General features: G+C 42.3%; 1 protein-coding gene across 1 annotated transcript in view; it reads left to right on the top strand.

Annotated features, from left to right (window-relative positions):
- LOC118358912 (insulin receptor-like) overlaps positions 1 to 18,298 on the top strand; it is a 111,156-nt gene extending 92,858 nt beyond the window's left edge. Inside the window, exons 11-20 of the mRNA XM_035736918.2 lie at positions 2,778 to 3,061; positions 3,332 to 3,480; positions 6,150 to 6,306; positions 6,590 to 6,686; positions 6,832 to 6,899; positions 7,015 to 7,244; positions 7,491 to 7,764; positions 8,653 to 8,782; positions 9,239 to 9,373; positions 9,639 to 18,298. Of these exons, the coding sequence (XP_035592811.1) occupies positions 2,778 to 3,061; positions 3,332 to 3,480; positions 6,150 to 6,306; positions 6,590 to 6,686; positions 6,832 to 6,899; positions 7,015 to 7,244; positions 7,491 to 7,764; positions 8,653 to 8,782; positions 9,239 to 9,373; positions 9,639 to 9,999 (1,885 nt within the window). The 3' untranslated portion in view covers positions 10,000 to 18,298. The remainder of the gene's footprint in view (positions 1 to 2,777; positions 3,062 to 3,331; positions 3,481 to 6,149; positions 6,307 to 6,589; positions 6,687 to 6,831; positions 6,900 to 7,014; positions 7,245 to 7,490; positions 7,765 to 8,652; positions 8,783 to 9,238; positions 9,374 to 9,638) is intronic.
- The last annotated feature ends 4,081 nt before the right edge of the window (positions 18,299 to 22,379 follow it).

Genomic DNA, 22,379 nt, shown 5'->3' with positions numbered 1-22,379 from the left:
TAGCATTAAACTTATCTTATAAAAAAACAATCAATCTTCACTTAATCACTAGTTTAACTATACATGGTTGATGATATTACTAGGTTAACTAGCTTGTCCTCCGTTGCATTTAGTCAATGCGGTGCCTGTTAATTTATCATTGAATCACAACCTGATTCAACTTCGCCAAACGGTTGAGGGTTTAACAAAAGCGCATTCGTGAAAAAAGCACATTCGTTGCAAAAATGTACCTAACCATGAACTATGCCTTTCTTAAAAATGTTCTATGCCTTTATTAAAATATACTTATGTGTATTGATTTTTTAAAAACCTGCATATTTAGTTCAAATAAATGCATGTTAGCAAGCAATATTAACAAGGAAATTGTGTCACTTCTCTTGCGTTCAAGGCAAGCAGAGTCAGGGTATTTGCAACAGTTTGGGCCGCCTGGCTCGTCACGACCTGTTTCTTCCTAACAAAGACCGTGTTTAATTTTCCAGACTTTTACATAATTACGACATAACATTGAAGGTTGTGCAATGTAACAGCAATATTTAGACTTGGGGTTGCCACCCGTTCGAAAAAATACAGAATGGTTACGTATTTCACTGAAAAAATAAACTTTTTGTTTTCAAAATGATAGTTTCCGGATTTGACCATATTAACGACCAACGGCTCGTATTTCTGTGTTTATTATAATTAATTCAAACAGCACTTTACTGTGTTTGCGAGCAGCTTTTAGCAATGCTTGACACACGGCACCGTTTGACTTCAAGCCCATCAACTCCCTTGATTAGGCTGGCAATACTAAAGTACCTATAAGAACATCGAATAGTCAAAGGTATTCGAAGTGCAAATGGTTTAGAGAGAAATAGACGACGCGTCATAATTCCTATAACTACAACTTAAAACTTCTTAACCGTGAATATTGAAGAACTGTGAATATTGAACCACCAGCTTTCCAATGTTCTGAGCAAGGAACTTAAACGTTAGCTTTTTTTTTACATGGCACATATTGCACTTTTACTTTCTTCTCCAACACTGTGTTTTTGCATTATTTAAACCAAATTGGACATGTATCATTATTTATTTGAGACTAAATAGATTTTATTTGTATTATATGAAGTTAAAATAAAAAGGTTCATTTTCATTCAGTATTGTTGTAATTGTCACTTACAAATGTATATAAAAATCGTCCGATTAATTGGTATCGGCATTTTTTGGTCCTCCAATAATCGGTATGGGTATTGAAAATAAATCTGTCACGCAATGACAGGCCAACATAGACACTCAACAACATAAAACACAGCTAACCATGCCTTGTAAATGGCACCACACCTTCATGGCTTTCCCAATCTTTTCTTATGAAGGTATTGGGCTGAAACAGTCACTCAGACTTCCACCTGGGGTCAGCCAGTATGGCTGGTGTCATCATCATGCCTCGTTAGCTCCTCTTTCCGCTCATCCCCTCTAAACCTTACTGTTGCTGCTAAGACTGGCAGAGAGAGAGAGAAAAGTAGAGGGAATAATATATGCCATTTAGCACATGCTTTATCTAAAAATACTTATAGTCATGCGTGCATACATTTTTACATTGGGTAGTCCCGGGACTCTAACCCACAATCCTGATGTTGCAAGATACATGCTCTACCAACTGAGCTTCAGAGGACCACGTAAATGAATGGACTGTCTGGAACCCACCGTGACCCAGTCCAGACCTGGCTAGTTCTGTTTTTTTGCTGCCATTTTGGTTGACTCCAGTGAGTGGATTTCTGTCTATTGTTCTACTGACTGTCTGTATTTCTCTGATAGTGTAGTGACATAGCTGAGATGTTTGAGTAAGTTCAGTTGTGCTGTCTGTCTGTGCATCACCAGGCAGCAAGCACTCTGTCAAAGAGAGCCTGTAATCAGACGCAGGCAGGCCTGTGACATCACTGTGGGCCCAGCCAGGCTGCCAGCATTCTGAAGACTCACTGTTAGACAGATAAATTGATTGATAGACAGATATATAGATAGTGCCCCTCCATGCAGATGTCAACCTGCCTTCTGAGGAAGAAGTTGCCTTAGTCTACCACGGGATCTGATCCAAGGTCAGATTACCATCCCTCAATTTGAACCTCAACCATTAGGAGAAAAGATTTTTGACCCAGAGGGAGGTTGGATCTTCCCTCTTGCTACTCTCTGTAGCAGCAGGAACACAATGTAACAAGCCATCAGCCTCTCCCTGTGCTGTTCTCAGTGCTTCTCAGTCTGCACTCACCTCAGATGTAAACAAACCCAGTAATGTCTGGATGTAATGTCTGTAATGCCAGGCTCGCTGAAGCCTCCTACGCGCCATCTAGTGTTGATGAGTATAGAGGAGATTTTTTTTGTTGTTAAAGGTCAAGCAGCATAGCTGAGTTAATGGGCACTGTGGCCAGAGAACAGGACTACTTACCATGGACTCTAACTCACAACATCGTTATCTTCACTTAATGGAGAATAGGAGGACAATTAATGTAATTGGTCAAACACCTGGTATTTTGGAGTTGTGGGCTGTGTTGGGTAGATACAATGGGTTTCTGGGATGGAGTAACTAACATTGATTTTCAGCAGAGATCTATACGGTAGGTAGGTAAGTTCCAGTATAGGACAACCAGGTTGTCGGTTATTGTGAAAGTTTGTTCATAATGACTTCCGCTGACAACTTTCATCTTAGCTCTTTTTAGCATAATTACGCCTCATCTCACCTGGCTTCTCATCTCCCTCTCCTCTCCTCTACTCTCCTCCTGTCGCTCTCCTCCCCCTTTCTCCATCAGACCGTCTCGTCGGCGGCGCTCAGTGGGCGTGGCCAACGCCACCCTTCCGCACTTCCTGACCACTCCCCCCACCCTGCCCAACGCGTCCACCACGCCCAGCCCAGATGGCGAGGGGGTGGAGGGCTCTAAGGTGACGTTGGTGGTGTATGCCAAGGAGTCGACCGTCATCTCCAACCTGCGTCACTTTACCAGCTACCAGATAGAGATCCATGCCTGCAACCACCCCACAGACCCCCAACGCTGCAGCATGGCTACCTACGTCAGCGCCCGCACCATGCCCGAAAGTAAGGCTGTACACGGAGTCAGACACACATATTTTTTTAATTATTTTCTTTATTTTATTTTTTTTACCTTTATTTAACCAGGCAAGTCAGTTAAGAACTAATTCTTATTTTCAATGACGGCCTAGGAACAGTGGGTTAACTGCATGTTCATGAACTACAGCTTCTCTGCAAGTAACATTATGCATATTTGTACACTACACAGTACAGACACTCTTCTTTCATATTGCCCTTGCTGATCGTTCTTCCTGTATTCTGCTCCTCTCCCTGCAGAGAAAGCTGATGACATTGTGGGCCAGGTGACCCATGAGATGGTGTCGGAGCACCCAGAGTCTGTCCACATCAAGTGGCTGGACCCCAAAGCCCCCAATGGCATGATCATCCTGTACGAGGTCAACTACAAGAGGTTGGGAGACCTTGAGGTTAGTATGAATACTAGGATGAAATTACTTAATTGTGCTTCTATCAATCGATTTCCCCCTGCTTTTTCTTGTTTTTTTTATATTTTCTTACTTGATTCTGCAGAATTTCAATATGTTTGATTAGTTTATTACGTGTATACATGGTAGCTACAGTCTGAGTTTGATCTTTGCTCATCCTTTTTCAACCATTGTCTGTGCTTTATAAAAACATGGATACCTAAACAACAACAATAATAGTGTGATGGTAGGGACGCAGGGCTGTCGTCCGTACAAAAACAAAGTTACTTAGGAACTGTGCACAGTTTGAGAGGTTTGTGGCCACTTGGAGACACCAGTTAGACCTCTCACTCAATCCCTTTTTAATAATTGTTCTTATTTTACACCTATTCCAAAATGTAAATGAATATTCTTAGTATGGAACTAAATGTATCCAGAATATTTTCAGATGTCCTTAACGACAAATGCTGTGAAAAGTACAGTAAATGTAAAATGCAAATCAAATCAACAGTGTAATGTTTGGAACTGTTGTGTCCTCACCTTTGGTCTGATTATTTCAACTGCTACCATGATCATGCGAATGCTTTTTATAGTTCTTCTGTTAGAAACATTTAAATGTGGCCCTATCCATATATGCCAATGTCCAAGAGTGTAAGGGGTTTAAAGGAAGCTATTTCAAATATTTAAGTGTGAAAGATAACAAGATTTGCTGATTTTGTTTTATGTAAATAAAATGTTTGAGTGCTAGTATACTAGGTTCAAAGCTGTTTGATTCACAGAAACCCTACTTTGTTGTTGAGGAGAAGCCTCGGGGAAAGGCACATCGACAGTGGGGAGAACAAGTATTTGATACACTGCCGATTTTGCAGGTTTTTCTACTTACAAAGTCTGTAATGTTTTATCTTCGGTCCACTTCAACTGTGAGAGACAGAATCTAAAACAAAAATCCAGAAAAACACATTGTATGATTAAGTCATTAATTAGCATTTTATTGCATGACATAAGTATTTGATACATCAGAAAAGCAGAACTTAATATTTGGTACAGAAACCTTCGTTTGCAATTACAGAGACCATACGTTTCCTGTAGTTCTTGACCAGGTTTGCACACGCTGCAGCGGGGATTTTGACCCACTCCTCCATACAGACCTTCTCCAGATCCTTCAGGTTTCGGGGCTGTCGCTGGGCAATATGGACTTTCAGCTCCTTCCAATGATTTTCTATTGGGTTCAGGTCTGGAGACTGGCTAGGCCACTCCAGGACCTTGAGATGCTTCTTACGGAGCCACTCATTAGTTGCCCTGGCTGTGTGTTTCGGGTCGCTGTCATGCTGGAATACCCAGCCACGACCCATCTCCAATGCTCTTACTGAGGAAAGGAGGTTGTTGGCCAAGATCTCGAGATACATTGGGGCGGCAGGGTAGCCTAGTGGTTAGAGCGTTGGACTAGTAACTGGAAGGTTGCAAGTTCAAATCCCCGAGCTGACAAGGTCGTTCTGCCCCTGACTTGCCTGGTTAAATAAAGGTCAAATAAAAATACATGGCCCCATCCATCCTCCCCTCAATACGGTGCAGTCCTCCTGTCCCCTTTGCAGAAAAGCATCCCCAAAGAATGATGTTTCCACCTCCATGGTTCACGGTTGGGATGGTGTTCTTGGGGTTGTACTCATCCTTCTTCATCCTCCAAACACGGCGAGTGGAGTTTAGACCAAAAAGCTCTATTTTTGTCTCATCAGACCACATGACATTCTCCCATTCCTCCTCTGGATCATCCAGATGGTCATTGGCAAACTTCAGACGGGCCTGGACATGCGCTGGCTTGAGCAGGGGGACCTTGCGTGCGCTGCAGGAATTTAATCCATGGCGGCGTAGTGTGTTACTGTTTTTTTTTGAGACTGTGGTCCCAGCTCACTTCAGGTCATTGACCAGGTCCTGCCGTGTAGTTCTGGGCTGATCCCTCACCTTCCTCATGATCATTGATGCCCAACGAGGTGAGATCTTGCATGGAGCCCCAGACCGAGGGTGATTTAACGTCATCTTGAACTTCTTCCATTTTCTAATAATTGCGCCAACAGTTGTTGCCTTCTCACCAAGCTGCTTGCCTATTGTCCTTTAGCTCATCCCAGCCTTGTGCAGGTCTACAATTTTATCCCTGATGTCGTTACACAGCTCTCTGGTCTTGGCCATTGTGGAGAGGTTGGAGTCTGTTTGATTGAGTGTGTGGACATGTGTCTTTTATACAGGTAACGAGTTCAAACAGGTGCAGTTAATACAGGTAATGAGTGGAGAACAGGAGGGCTTCTTAAAGAAAAACTAACAGGTCTGTGAGGGCCGGAATTCTTACTGGTTGGTAGGTGATCAAATACTTATGTCATGCAATAAAATGCAAATTAATTACTTAAAAATCATACAATGTGATTTTCTGGATTTTTGTTTTAGATTCCGTCTCTCACAGTTGAAGTGTACCTATGATAAAAATTACAGACCTCTACATGCTTTGTAAGTAGGAAAACCTGCAAAATCGGCGGTGGATCAAATACTTGTTCTCCCCACTGTATATTATAAACCCTGGTCTCCAGTCACACTGTTTATACAAAGCCTTGTGCGACTTAGTGCTATAACTGTGACGTAGCCATGTTATAACCACTCTATAACCTTGTAATAATGTGTTCCAGGAGCTGCATCACTGCGTGTCCAGGAAGGCCTACGCCCAGATCGGCGGCTGCAGGCTGAGAGTGGTGCATCCTGGGAACTACACCGTGAGGATACGTGCCACATCGCTGGCAGGAAACGGCTCCTGGACCGAACCCACCTTCTTCTTCATGCCCGACAGTAAGTCCTGCCTGCCTGCTCCAATGGGAACTGGACTTGTTTACACTTTCTGGAAAACAAATGTGAGCAGTTCATTTTGCTATGAGAGTGACGGGGTCAGCAGATAGCTTAGACGTTAAGAGTGTTGGGCCAATAACTGAAAGGTCGCTGGTTCAAATCCCCGAGTCGACTAGGGTAGCAGGGCACATAACCCTAATTGCTCCTGTAAATTCCGCTGGATAAGAGTGTATGCTAATTGACAAAAATGTAAATTAGTGACCAATGGCTGCTGTGTTTGTTGCAGAGGACACCACTTCACTGAAGTTTATCATTGGCTCAGTTATCTGCTTCATCCTGCTGCTATTCGTAGGAGGTGGAGTCTTCATGATCTTCAAGAAGAAGTAAGACTTGATCGATTAGATGTTTGGTATAATTGTTTTATTTATTTAAAAAATATATTCTTTACAATGACAGCCTGGCAAGACAAATAGACAAATTAAATATGCAAGGATACCTTTGACTAATCTGTGTGACTGTGTGTTCCAGACAAACTGAGGGACCCACTGGACCTCTGATCGCCTCGTCCAACCCAGAGTACCTGAGCGCCAATGACAGTAAGGACAACCAAACCCACACCTCAAACTGGTTTTGCAAGTTTGTTTTCCTGTGAGGTAGTGTACATGTTAAAGTGTACTAAAAAGGATAACTTTCTCCATTTGTATTGTGTAGTGTACGTGCCTGATGACTGGGAGGTGGCGAGGGAGAAGATCAACATCTTGAAGGAGCTGGGTCAGGGCTCATTTGGCATGGTCTACGAGGGCATCGCCAAGGACATTGTGAAGGGCGAGCCGGACACGCGTGTGGCAGTGAAGACGGTCAACGAGTCGGCCAGTCTGAGAGAGAGGATAGAGTTCCTCAACGAAGCGTCGGTCATGAAGGCCTTTAGCTGCCACCACGTGGTTAGGAGCTTATTCATTCAGTTTCGTTACTAACCACTATCTATTATCTGGGTATGATGACCGAGAATGTATTCTCTGGTAAGAAGGTTGACACAGTGGATCCTCTGTACTGTAGATTGAGCTTTTTGAGCAGATGGAGTTTCATGGCTGTACGTGTCATGCATTGGAATCCGTTTATATTGAGTACAGTTTTTTTTATAGAGAAATATATAATATCTCAATGGTCCTGACTCTCTCTGTCTATAGGTGCGTCTTCTGGGGGTGGTGTCTAAAGGCCAGCCCACTCTGGTGGTGATGGAGCTGATGACCCACGGGGATCTGAAGAGCTTCCTGCGCTGCCTCCGACCAGACTCTGAGAATAACCCCACAGGGAAGCCCCCTCCCACACTGAAGGAGATGATTCAGATGGCGGGGGAGATAGCAGACGGCATGGCCTACCTCAACGCCAAAAAGTTTGTCCACAGAGATCTGGCCGCCAGGAACTGCATGGTGGCTGAGGACAACACCGTCAAGATCGGAGGTGGAGTACAGTAGAATAACAGAGTACACGATCACACTCAGTTTCAACAAGTAAATCAGAACTGTGTGAGCCTTTCATAATTCAAGAGTCATGTGGCTCGATGTATGACAACTGTCTCGTGTGTCTGTGGTTGATGTATGACAACTGTCTCGTGTGTCTGTGGTTGATGTATGACGACCGTCTCGTGTGTCTGTGGTTGATGTATGACGACTGTCTCGTGTGTCTGTGGTTGATCTCGTGTGTCTGTGGTTGATGTATGACGACCGTCTCGTGTGTCTGTGGTTGATGTATGACGACTGTCTCTGTGGTTGATGTGTGTCTGTGGTTGATGTATGACGACCGTCTCGTGTGTCTGTGGTTGATGTATGACGACTGTCTCGTGTGTCTGTGGTTGATGTATGACGACCGTCTCGTGTGTCTGTGGTTGATGTATGACGACTGTCTCGTGTGTCTGTGGTTGATGTATGACGACCGTCTCGTGTGTCTGTGGTTGATGTATGACGACTGTCTCGTGTGTCTGTGGTTGATGTATGACGACCGTCTCGTGTGTCTGTGGTTGATGTATGACGACCGTCTCGTGTGTCTGTGGTTGATGTATGACGACTGTCTCGTGTGTCTGTGGTTGATGTATGACGACCGTCTCGTGTGTCTGTGGTTGATGTATGACGACTGTCTCGTGTGTCTGTGGTTGATGTATGACGACTGTCTCGTGTGTCTGTGGTTGATGTATGACGACTGTCTCGTGTGTCTGTGGTGGATGTATCTCCATGACTTTGGTATGACCAGAGACATCTATGAGACAGACTACTACAGGAAGGGTTAGAGTTATGATGTGATGATGCTATTTTACTGTAGGTTGTGTTTTCACTGTTCCTCTCCTCCCCTTAGACTTTGGCATGACCAGAGACATATATGAGACGGATTACTACCGTAAGGGAGGGAAGGGTCTGCTTCCTGTCAGGTGGATGGCTCCTGAATCTCTGAAGGACGGAGTGTTCACCGCACATTCAGACTGCTGGTGAGTACAGTAGGACACACCTGGCTGCCACGGATGTCTGATGGGATTTTCTGCTCGTTCTTTTATTATTCCCCTCTATTCAATCTCTTTAACCTCTTCTTCTTTTTCTGAGAGCATGTTTTTCCACTCCTCCTTCTTACCCCCTTCATGTCTACAGTAACTCTATAACCACTTTTTATTCAGTGACACTAATCTAGGGGTATTTCAATCTTACCCTGCAGCCTACGTGGGTCCAGACTACTGATGGTTTTCTGTTCTGCCTGATAATTAATTGCACCCAGCTGGTGTCCCAGGTCTAAATCAGTCCCTTATTAGAGGTGAATAATGAAAAAAGCAGTGGAACTGGCTTTGATGTCCAGATTTTAATTTGAAGTCACTAGTCCTTTATTTCATTATTCACATCCTTTTATTGTTTTTGGCTTGAGATAATAATGTGTTGTACTTGTCTATCTCCAGGTCATTTGGTGTGGTATTGTGGGAGGTCAGCACCCTAGCAGAGCAGCCTTACCAAGGCCTGTCCAACGAACAGGTCCTCAAGTTCGTCATGGACGGAGGATACCTAGACAAACCAGAGAACTGCGTAGAGAGGATGTACGTGTCTCAAACACTGTAGACTTTTAGTGCATTGTGGGATCTGTAGTATTTTACTTTGATGTGCCATACCAGCCATACAAAGTACATGAGGTATATATTTTGATTTGGTTAAGTGTTTGAGTTACCAATACTACATGCCTACAGTATTACTTGGGCTAGTTTTGCTTCAATGGGGGACCAACAGAGGTGAGCGGCTTGTGGATAGAGCTCATAGATGTATTTTTCTCATTCATTCATCTTTCTCCCTCTTCTCCTCCCTCAGCCACAACCTGATGTCGATGTGCTGGCAGTACAACCCCAAGATGCGTCCAACCTTCCAGGAGATCATCGAGATGTTGAAGGAGGATGTTCACCCCAGCTTCCAGGAGGTCTCCTTCTTCTACAGCGAGGAGAACAAGCTCCCCGAGACAGAGGAGTTTGACTTGGACCTGGAGAACATGGAGAGCATCCCACTGGACCCATCGTCCTACTCCCAGAGAGAGGACAGCGACAGTGTGTCCAGAGACAATGGATCCAGCCAGAACGTACGGGGAAACTATGAGGAACACGTGCCCTACGCACACATGAACGATGGCAAGAAAAACGGACGAATCCTATCATTGCCGAGATCCAGCCCTTCCTAACATTTCCTAAGGTTTTCTTCCTCCGTTCAAACTATTTAAATGGTTTAACTCTTGCAGAAGCCCTTAAAAAAACTGATCTCAGGACATGTATTTTCTTCCTCACAGCTGCCAAGCATGGTGGGACACACGATGCAAACATTTTGGTATATGTTGAAAGACATTTTTGCATTTATCCAGAATCATCTACTACAACTTTCTACTATCTTTGTTTTTTTGTTCACTATTGCCATGTTTCCAGGACTGGTTGATGGAAAAAGAAAAAAAAAACTGAACACTTCTCGCTCTTTCCAGGCTGCCCCATCTCTCTTCCATTCTCTTGAAAACCTTTTCAGATAGTGGCCTTTTTATTTGTGGCCTGTTAACAAAGAGAAGTGTCCATCAATACTTGTATTAATTTCCTTTGAATTTCCTTTGGAATTAGACAGGTTTGAACCATGGGATGGCATAAACTCTCTAGAACAAATGTCTATTCGTAGAGAAACTTTTTATTTAATTTTTTTGTGCAGAATTCCAAACTTTACGGATATTATTTTGGTGTTTGGTGAATAGTTCTAATTTATTAGCATTTTTTTTTGTCTCACTTTTTCAGTTTTATTTCTGAGTCCTCACATTATGGCTGAAGGATATTTAAACAGTTAAAAGTTGGGCAAAATAGTTCCTCAGACTGACCAATAGCTGCTGCTTTCATATATTTTTGTGGATATAGAATATATAATATATATAGTATATATGGAATATTTGGTATTTATATCAATATTTTATATAGAATATATACAATATAGATGTTTTTGTACATATTTCTTATTTGTAATGTTTTCATCTGAGGCTTTTCTGGTAAAAATGTTTTTTTTTTGTCTGTCTTTTCTCTCTCTCTAACCCCAGATATCACACTAATCGGCCACCAGTGCTCTGTTGTCTTAGACCTCCACACGTGGTTTTACTTCTCTTTCAAACCCTCAGGAGAACCCTGTTCTCCTCAGCGACAAAGGGCAGCCCACTATTTTAGAAAAATCATGGCATCTTTCAAATGTTGTTCGTCCTGTCAGTAGAAGCGTTTGGGTGGGCCACTATGCTAAAATGACAAGAACCAAAAACTGAAATGGGAATGAATGGTGCCTTGGTCTGATGGAGCCATGGTGTAGATGTCCATGTTGTGTTAAAATGTGTCTGTTTGGTTGATCATTAGCGATCTGTTTGATTGATTGATGTTATCGGTGGGGCTAGAAATGTGATGTCTGCTTGCTTGGACAGACAGTTTGTCTTGGCCTGATGATTGTACTTGGCTTGTGCGCTCTTGGCTTGTGCTGTTGGTAGTGGGATTTTATAGGGTTATAGTTGGGTCATACGAGACCCATCTACCTATCTATCTCCTCCACTGGAGTCGGAAGCCCATATAGGTGGATGTATTGCAGGACCACATACCATCAGGGCTTTGAGAGAAATATAATGCCGTGCTTCATATGAGTAACGAGCATCAGCTCTACTCCAGCACAACCCCCATGTCCTCAGACAACTGGTTTTGTTTTGACCCTACCACCACCCTACGCCCTCTCCCCATATAACGATAGCCTCATTGGCTGTAATGTTCGCTGACACAGGAAGGAGGTCAGAATCAGGCTGCTGGTGGAATTTTCCATGTTACTGTGGTTGAATGCTTTTGATTTTGAACATTTTGGAAAGTTCCTATTGCATTCAGAGTCCACAGCGGGCAGCAGCGAAAGAGAGGGAGGGAGCCGTTAGATGAAGGTGTGTGTGTGTGTCGGTGTGTACTAACGGAGAGAGGTGGTGTACAGGTGGTGGTATGGTATGAGTCAGGACACGCTGTAGCTGTACAACAAGTGCTGCTTTACCCCCAGGGCTGGGCTAACATTCTACTATTGGCAGTGGAGACCGTGTTCGGACTTGCTGTGTGCCCGTTATTCACAACCCCTTCTCCCTTCCACCCGAAAGAAAAAGATATTGAACTTATTTCCCCCTGCTTTTAATTTGGGTTTCTTTCAATCCCACACCCTCCCATTTGGGTTGTGGTGTACCCCTCCCCACAATTTGGATTGTAACCCATCACTCCAGTATCTAAAGATGGGTTGTGAAAGTATAAACCTCTGTCCATTTACATTCATATTATTAAGTTCCATACAGACATTCAAACATTCCTGTCAGCTTCTTCCCAGCACAAGACAAAGTCCTGATTTGTTTTTAAAGTACACACACACTTATTCTATGTGGCACAAATCACAAATTGGTGTTAACTACATAAAGATTGATTGAAAAGTGTCTACATGGCATTCCCATTGAGAAGCACAAATAGCCCAATCATTAGTAGTTCACACACACACACACACACACACACACACACACACACACACACACGTCTCTATTTGTCCCACTATCCCTCCCTCTAGCCAAAGGCAGTGATACTCATTGTCTATTGTCAGAAGCATTGATAAGGGACAGAAAAGCACAGACAGGAGCTAAGGGTAAGTCAATCTGACCAGCAGTTTGAGCCTGTGTGGCTGTTAAGAGCTTACAGTTATAGGCCTGGTGTTATTAACCCTAACCTGCCCATTCATCTTCGCCCAGTTATCACTGTTTACCCCTCCATGTCTGTATGTCTGTCTGTATCGGCGATGGTGGAACCGCATCAGCCTCCACCCAGTGCCTTTTCAACCAACCACAGACCAGAGAGATGGATGTACATTGCACAGGCTGGTTACTGTTTGTTTGTTGGCACATACTCATGTTAATGCGTGTGTGTGTGTGTGTGTGTGTGTGTGTGTGTGTGTGTGTGTGTGTGTGTGTATTTATACATGTTAGACAGAGTGAGAGAAATACGACTCGTAGATGGGAGCTAAATCCATACCGTAAATCTCAAGTAGTACTTAGAGATAGATATGACAGTTGCTAAATAACTTATATCTCTCTGTTTCTACGGGGAACATCGGCTTGTGAGAGAGGTATGTGGCTAGTTTTTGGTCAGTTGTTGTAAGGGTTGAATGGCAAGTTGATTTAGTGCTATGGTGTTCAAAGTTTAAGCAATGTTAAAACACCTTTCTGGTTCTCGCTGATTCTTGATCTACTCCACTTACTCGAATGCCCCCCAAAATGTTAGTTTTTTTCCTCAATCAGTTACACTCTCATACATTTTTACTTTGTAAATACTAAAGAATATATTGTCTGGAAAAAAAGTGGGAAACCTCCCTCACAACTGTGCATACAGTACATGCCCATAACGAGAGATAAGTGGTGGATCTCTACATATGACCATTGTCTCTTTATGGCGGTGTATACACGTGTATGCAATTTTCAATTCAGAAGATCACCATCATCTTTGAAAAATTACAGATATTTAATATTTTATTTATTGTATTATTGTATATATAAAAAAACACTGTTCGCTTTTTGTCCGTTTTTTAAATATTGAAAGTCAGGTAAAAAAAAAAAAACTAGTTAAGGGTAGAGCTATAAATGTGAAAAGGAGTTGGTAGTTGTAGTTTCTATGTATTTGGCCACAGTCTACCTCAGTGGGTGTTTGGAGGAATCAGTTTGAGACTACAGCATCTTTCTTTGTCTGTCAGTCTGTTGGTATCCCTGTAGTTCAAATCAGAGGACAGGGACAGCCCCTTTAAAGAGATTAAAAAGATAAGACCCTGTGTGTTTCTCAACATGCGTACTAACATGCTCCGAGTACGCAAATTGGACCACGAGAGGGTCGGATTATGAGTCCAAATCAAAGTATACATAATCTCGAATGCGTACTCCGTTTGTAAATATGTTTGAAGCATGCATCGATGCACACTTCAACAGAAAGTATACAAAGAAATATGACGCAACCACGTAAACAATGATGTAACATTTTTTTTTACATCAATGGAGGGCATTAGTTAAGCTGAAGAGAGAGAAAATACACATCAACCTCGGAATGAAATGCATATTCACATGTCATATGTTGCCAGACTACAATATGTTTTTTCTTGATACCTTCATAAATACCTGCTGTTTAACCTGCCTACTTACAATAGATTGCAAGCCCATAATAAGTCAATGGGGCAAACTGGCTAGCTACTACTGTTAGCTCTACTGGCTAGCTACTACTGTTAGCTCTACTGGCTAGCTACTACTGTTAGCTCTACTGGCTAGCTACTACTGTTAGCTAGCCAGAACATCAGTTTTCAGCCAAGCGTCAGGTTTCTTTTTGAAATGAACAGAATTTTTACATACCCTGTAACAACGGTTAATGTAATAGCTGTTGTTACATACCCGCTAGCTGATAGTTGCTTTGTGAGCGAACCAGACTGCTTTGCTTTTGTGCATTTATTGTTCTAGGGAAGACTTGATTTTAGCTTTTTTTTATAGAAATTCTGCATCAAGACAGAGTAGTCCAAATCATGATTGCATATTTCTTGATCACATATCCATAGTCTGCAGTAGCTCAGCCTTGGTCATGCTTTTCACCATTGACTCACCATAGATGAACTCCTCAGTGTTGGTTTGTGTGGGTATATACACTACCGTTCAAATGTTTGGGGTCACTTTGAAATGTCCTTGTTTTTGAAAGAAAAACACTTTTTTTTTTTGTTCATTAAGATAACATCAAATGGATCATAAATACAGTGTAGACGTTAGTTGTAAATTACTATTGTCGCTGGAAATTGACTATTTTGTTTGAAATGGAATATCTACGTAGGCCCATTATCAGCAACCATCACTCCTGTGTTCCAATGGCACGTTTCGTTAGCTAATCCAAGTTCATCATTATAAAAGGCTAATTAATTGATCATTAGAAAACCCTTTTTGCAATTATGTTAGCACAGCTGAAAACTGATGTTCTGTTTAAGGAAGCAATAAAACTGGCCTATTTTAGACTAGTTGAGTATCTGGAGCATCATTAAATAATGATGCTCCAGATACTCAACTAGTCTGAAATAGGCCATAGGTGTGTTCGATTACAGGCTCAAAATGGCCAGAAACAAAGAACTTTCTTCTGAAACTAGTCAGTCTATTCTTGTTCTGAGAAATGAAGGCTATTCCATGCTAGAAATTGCCAAGAAACTGAAGATCTCGTACAAAGCTGTGTACTAATCCCTTCACAGAACAGCACAAACGGACTCTAACCAGAATAGAAAGAGGAGTGGGAGGCCCTGAGCAAGAGGACAACTAGTCGAAAGAAGGCCAGTTTTATTGCTTCTTTAATGAGCACAACAGATTTCAGCTGTGCTACATAATTGCGAAAGGGATTTCTAATGATCAATTAGCCTTTTAAAATGATAAACTTGGATTAGCTAAGACAGCATGCCATTGGAACACAGGAGTGTGTCTAGTGTGTGTATATATATATATCTCCCAGAGTCCCTGTTCTTCTCAGTCAAATACGGACAGCATTTAGTCTCAAGGCCGTTTAATGTATCCTCCAGACGTGTTTTTATTTCTCTGTTCTGTTGTTTTCCCTTAAATGTTGTATGTATTTTTTTTCTACTGTGAATATCAAGAAATGACCTTATTGTTATATCAATGCCATGGAATGGGTCTGTCTGGACACTGCATGCCTCCGCTGGTCAAAGGACTAGATTTTCACTTCCCAGGGAGGCACGTGTATCGGGGGTTGGGTGATGGAAGGAGCTTCCAACCTGTTTCTGACTGAAGTGCAAGTGCTCTTGGCATCCTAGCAAATCATATTTTAGGGGAGATGTAGCTTAGAAGTTGTCAACAAACAACCACCCTCTTGCAAATCAAATGTTCAGCCTTTAAAGTTAATGATCTGATTGTATGCCTGTTATCATTGTGATATGTGGTGTTCACTGCCCCCAGCTGGCTGGATGGGGGAAGTGCAGCATCAGGACTCGAGTGTGTAGCCAGGGCTCTGTCCCATAGTGCCTTGCTCAGACAGACTGCCCTCCTCCTGACGACACAGCCAGCCAGACCCTCAGTGCCATGGACTGGACTAATCTGCTCTGGTCCGGACTGGACGGTCTCATCTCATCTCCCAACGTCCCAGCAGGATAATACTGGAGTATTAACGTATTATGCATTCTAAGACAGGAGATAGTTGTGTTCTGTACTCATCGCTGCAGTGAGAGGGATGCAACACATCCCCTTTGCTTGGCTGGATGATTCATGATATAACTGTATTGGGATAATTGCTGTATGTGGACGATATTCATGGTTTCACCAAAATGTTGAACTTCTTGTCTCTACTGGGGCAAAGCTCTTGCTTGAATTCTGCATGAACCCAACCATCCCCAGCTGATTTAGTTTTTAATGTAATATAATTTTGTATTTTGGCCATCTCTTTGTTGATGATAGTCCAACACCCAAAGCACATGGGATCATGTATAATTAGCAACTATTGATTGCATGACATGGGGAGAATAGAACTCCCATTTAAAATAGTGGCAGATATCGGTGAAAAATTGTATCACTTGACTTAGGGAAGTTTAGGTTTAGTTTGAAACTCGAATCAAATGTTATTTGTCACATGTTTAGTAAACAGCAGGAGTAGACTAACAGTGAAATGCTTACTCACTCTGATAACCTGAAAATGGAGTTTGACAGAGCATGCTAGTGCTGCAGCGCAGGTTGAGAACAAAGCATTGTATGTATTTTATTGTTTTAAAAAGAAAGTATTACATTTAGAGATGTTTATTTCTATTCCTTTTGGGGGGTGGGGGGCAAAAAAAGGAGGGCAAATACAATTACTTTTCTGTCTAATCTTTTACTACCCTTGTAGATTATTGAATTGAACATTGTTGTCAATGTATATAACTTTTTCTAAATGAAATACCAAAGTTAGATGTTTTTAGTCATGACACTACCCCAGTATGCAGAGCAGATAAAAGTACTGTACTGTAGATGTACTATGGAGCAGCACAACGCTGGCTGGATGGGCTACCTGTGTATCATATGACATGTGGCCTAAAACGTTCATTTGATCATTGTTCCATTCCGGTGTAGATGCATGTTCCCGTGCTTGTGAACAACATGCGTTTTTACCACTGCCCCCACGTTAGCATGTTTTATTTATTTATTTTGATCTCAAAATATCACACATTGCTATGTTATGGGGGGGGGGTGTTTCTTTCTGACCAACAGCCTACAGAAAAGTCATCTAGATTTAGATGACATTTTGTTTTTCGATGTGAAAAACTGGAAAAGACCACTGCACGTTCGTGGAGGACAACACAACATGAAATCCTAAATAAATAAATAAGCTATAAAGTGTATCAGAAACTATGGTGATATCCCAATCTAATGTGTAGGTGGTTCTTAACCATTTAACATGGCTATGGGGCAGTATGAAGAAAAACACCGTCGCTGTGTATTATGTACAATGTCTGTTTAGTAGTGTAATGAAATGTGTACGTGTGTAAGGCTATGGCTGGTATGGCTTAAACAGAGACGCCACTTTTACAACTGACTCGGCTCGTCTACATAGGCGTCGATGTAATGATTTATATATTATATTTGCCCTTGCTGAAAGTTTTTGTTCAATGTCACGTCAAATTTAATGAAGTGTAATTGTTTGACAAATGGATGAGGGTCAGGTGGGGGGGTTCAGTATAGTAGTGGTGGGTGTGGTTGTGGTGCTATTGAGGGTTTAGGGGGTAAAGGGATCCTAGTCATGCTGTCTTGCCAGTGGTCTGCTTCGTTTTGACACAGCTCGCTACATGTTAAGGTCTCTAGCCCCGAGGTGGAGTTTTAGGTGTCTGTATCGTCCTTGGTTAAAGTCTTGCCATGGGTTGTGTTTGTTTATATCTGATTGCTGCTCCTTCTTCTGTGCACATAGATGGCCACAAAATGCTGTGTGTGTAGGCTGGCAGGATACCTCTTCATGAACCTCTGTCATGTTATTTTTTAGAAGATTTACTGATGTATTCGTCATTGATAATGTATAGCTACATTTACATTTACATTTAAGTCATTTAGCAGACGCTCTTATCCAGAGCGACATTTGTCACACACATACATATACAGGTGACGTGTATGTGTATCACACCCATGTACAACCACAAAGATGGCTACATCCCAACACTGGATCGGAATGTGCCATTATATTTGTGTATATCACATATATAAATATCATATTAATGCTCTTGTCACTTCCACACACAATTACACATGTGCAGGATCAAAATGTGCCATGACTAAATAATGCCTGACAATTTATTTTTTCTATATTTTCAAGGAGAAGCAGTGACATGTACAGAACATTTTGGAATGATATGAAAATAAAATCTTACTGTGTGTAAATGATTGTACAATGAACTGTTTATATTAAAATCATGAATAAAATGATTGGATAATTGTTTTTGTCAACTAGGTCAAATTAACTAAATTTAGCAATCCCTCTTCAAATGGTACTGCGTTGGCATTGCAGTTTTAAACTGATCCACTTGAGTGAACTGCAATGCAGACCACTAGTATCTGCCAAACGGTTTGTACTTTACAGTACTAAATCAAATCAAATTGTATTTGTCACATACACATGGTTAGTAGATGTTAGTGCGAGTGTAGCGAAATGCTTGTGCTTCTAGTTCCGTCAGTGCAGTAATAACCAACAAGTAATCTAGCTAACCATTCCAAAACTACTACCTTACAGACACAAGTATAAGGGGATAAAGAATATGTACATAAATATATATGAATGAGTGATGGTACAGAGCAGCATAGGCAAGATACAGTAGATGGTATTGAGTACAGTATATACATATGAGATGAGTATGTAAACAAAGTGGCATAGTTAAAGTGGCTAGTGATACATGTATTACATAAAGATGCAGTAGATGATATAGAGTACAGTATATACGTATACATATGAGATGAATAATGTAGGGTATGTGAACATTATGTTAGGTAGCATTGTTTAAAGTGTCTAGTGATATATTTTACATAATTTCCCATCAATTCCCATTGTTAAAGTGGCTGGAGTTGGGTCAGTGTCAATGACAGTGTGTTGGCAGCAGCCACTCAATGTTAGTGGTGGCTGTTTAACAGTCTGATGGCCTTGAGATAGAAGCTGTTTTTCAGTCTCTCGGTCCCAGCTTTGATGCACCTGTACTGACCTCGCCTTCTGGGTGATAGCGTGGGTGAACAGGCAGTGGCTCGGGTGGTTGTTGTCCTTGATGATCTTTATGGCCTTCCTGTGACATCGGGTGGTGTAGGTGTCCTGGAGGGCAGGTCGTTTGCCCCCGGTGATGCGTTGTGCAGACCTCACTACCCTCTGGAGAGCCTTACGGTTGTGGGCTGAGCAGTTGCCGTACCAGGCGGTGATACAGCCCGACAGGATGCTCTCGATTGTGCATCTATAGAAGTTTGTGAGTGCTTTTGGTGACAAGCCGAATTTCTTCAGCCTCCTGAGGTTGAAGAGGCGCTGCTGCGCCTTCTTCACGACGCTGTCTGTGTGGGTGGACAGAACCAAGTATTGAGAGTTAGGACATTGAGGTTTCTGCATTGTGTTTACATGCCATTACAGCATTCTATGGCAGCCATGTTCGCTCATCATTAACATAATATGGGAAGAATGTATTCACTATGTAACTGAATGTCTAGAATTAGAATAATACTCAATTCTATAAATTGGTCAAACTCAATATATGGCTCTGACTACGAGTAGGATAATATTTTGCATAACCAGAGAGAACAGAACATGAGCTGTTGTTAAATGACATGATTTCATATTTATTTTAGACTGGTCTAAGGCCAGTTTTGCATTTCTCTCGCCAGATGGCATTTGGGAAGTTTAAGCTGATCCTGGATCTGGTCCTGAAATAGGTCAACATCAACAACCTGGACCAACTCTTGTTTAACTCGATAGGATCCTTGTGTGACCTCTTTATTCAAATATTTGTCACATGCTTCTTGGTAAACAACAGGTGTAGACTAACAGTGAAGTGCTTACTTACAGACCCTTCCCAACAATGCAGAGAGAATTTTGTTGTTGTAAATAATAGAAAAATAATAACACAAGGAATAAATACACAAGTTACGATAACTTGGCTATGTACACAGAGTTCCAGTACTGAGTCGATGTGCAGGGGTACAAGGTCATTTGAGGTAGATATGTACATATACAGTTGAAGTCGGAAGTTTACATATACTTAGGTTGAAGTCATTAAAACTCGTTTTTCAAACATTCCACAAATGTCTTGTTAATTAACAAACTATAGTTTTGGCAAGTCGGTTACTTCGTGCATGACACTAGTCAATTTTCCAACAATTGTTTACAGACAGATTATTTCTCTTATAATTCACTGGATCACAATTCCAGTGGGTCAGAAGTTTACATACACTAAGTTGACTGTGCCTTTAAACAGCTTGGATAGGTTAATTGACATAATTTGGGTCAATTGGAGGTGTACCTGTGGATGTATTTCAAGGCTTACCTTCAACCTCAGTCCCTCTTTGCTTCACATCATGGTAAAAATCAAAAGAAATCAGCCAAGACCTCAGAAAAAAATCATCCTTGTGAGCAATTTCCAAACGCCTGAAGGTACCACATTCATATAAACAAATCAAAGTGTATTTGTCACATGCGCCGAATATAAAAGGTGTAGAACTAACAGTAAAATGCTTACTTACAGGCTCTAAGCAATAGTGCAAATAAGTAGAACAACAGTAAAAAGACTGATTGAGGTAGTATGTACATGTAGATTTGTAAGTCGCTCTGGATAAGAGCGTCTGCTAAATGACTTAAATGTAAATGTAAATGTAGATATGATTAAAGTGACCATGCATACTGTATATGATGAACAGAAAGTAGCAGTAGCGTAAAAGAGGGGTTGGTGGGTGGTGGGACACAGTGCAGATAGCCCGGTTAGCCAATGTGCGGGAGCACTGGTTGGTCGGCCCAATTGGGGTAGTATGTACATGAATGTATAGTTAAAGTGACTATGCATATATGATAAACAGAGAGTAGCATCAGTGTAAAAGAGGGGCTGGGGGGGCACACAATGCAAATAGTCCGGGTATTTGATTACCTGTTCAGGAGTCTTATGGCTTAGTGGTAAAACCTGTTGAGAAGCTTTTTTTTGTCCTAGACTTGGCACTCCGGTACCTGAGGGGGAAAAGGTTTTGTCGTGCCCTCTTCACGACTGTCTTGGTTTGTTTTGACCATTCTAGTTTGTTGTTGATGTGGACACCAAGGAACTTGAAGCTCTCAACCTGCTCCACTACAGCCCCATCGATGAGAATGGGGGTGTGCTCGGTCCTCCTTTTCCTGTCGTCCACAATCCTTATGTTGAGGGATAGGTTGTTATTCTGGCACCACCCGGCCAAGTCTCTGATCTCCTCCCTATAGGCTGTCTCGTCGTTTTCGGTGATCAGGCCTACCACTGTTGTGTCATCTGCAAACTTAATGATGGTGTTGGAGTCATGGCTGGTCATGCAGTCATGGGTGAACAGGGAGTACAGGAGGGGACTGAGCACGCACCCCTGGGGAGCTCCAGTGTTGAGCATCAGCGTGGCAGATGTGCTGCTACCTACCCTCACCACCTGGGGGCGGCCCGTCAGTAAGTCCAGGATCCAGTTTCAGAGGGAGGTGTTTAGTCCCAGGATCCTTAGCTTAGTGATGAGCTTTGAGGGTATAAGGGCAGTATGGAGTGCAATAGAGATTGCATCATCTGTGGATCTGTTTGGGCTGTATGCAAATTGGAGTGGGTCTAGGGTTTCTGGGATAATGATGTTGATGTGTGCCATTACCAACCTTTCAAAGCACTTCATGGCTACGGATGTGAGTGCTATGGGTCTGTAGTCATTTAGGCAGGTTTCCTAAATGGGCACAGGGACTATGGTGGTCTGCTTGAAACATGTTGGTATTACAGACTCAATAAGGGACATGTTGAAAATGTCAGTGAAGACACCTGTCAGTTGGTCAGCACATGCCCGGAGTACACATACTGGTAATCCATCTGGCACCGCAGCTTTGTGAATGTTGACCTGTTTAAAGGTCTTACTCACGTCGGCTACGGAGAGCGTAGCATGCCTCAGTGTAGCTTGCCTCGAAGCGAGCATAGAAGTGATTTAGCTCGTCTGGTAGGCTTGTGTCACTGGGAAGCTCACGACTGTGCTTCCCTTTGTAGTCTGTAATAGTTTGCAAGCTCTGCCACATCTGACGAGCGTCGGATCCGGTGTAGTATGATTCAATTTTAGCCCTATATTGACGCTTTGCCTGTTTGATGGTTCGTCGCAGAGCATAGTGGGATTTCTTGTTAGCTTCCGGTTAGAGTCCCGTTCCTTGAAAGCAGCAGCTCTACCCTTTAGCTCAGTGCGAATATTGCCTGTAATCCATGGCTTCTGGTTGGGGTATTTACGTACAGTCACTGTGGGGACGACGTCATCAATGCACTTATTGATAAAGCGAGTGACTGATGTGGTGTACTCCTCAATGC

Source organism: Oncorhynchus keta, chromosome 26 (assembly GCF_023373465.1).
Source record: "Oncorhynchus keta strain PuntledgeMale-10-30-2019 chromosome 26, Oket_V2, whole genome shotgun sequence".
NCBI lineage: Eukaryota > Metazoa > Chordata > Actinopteri > Salmoniformes > Salmonidae > Oncorhynchus > Oncorhynchus keta.
The sequence above is the reverse complement of the archived record's forward strand: the minus strand, read 5'-3'. Positions and strand labels throughout refer to the sequence as shown.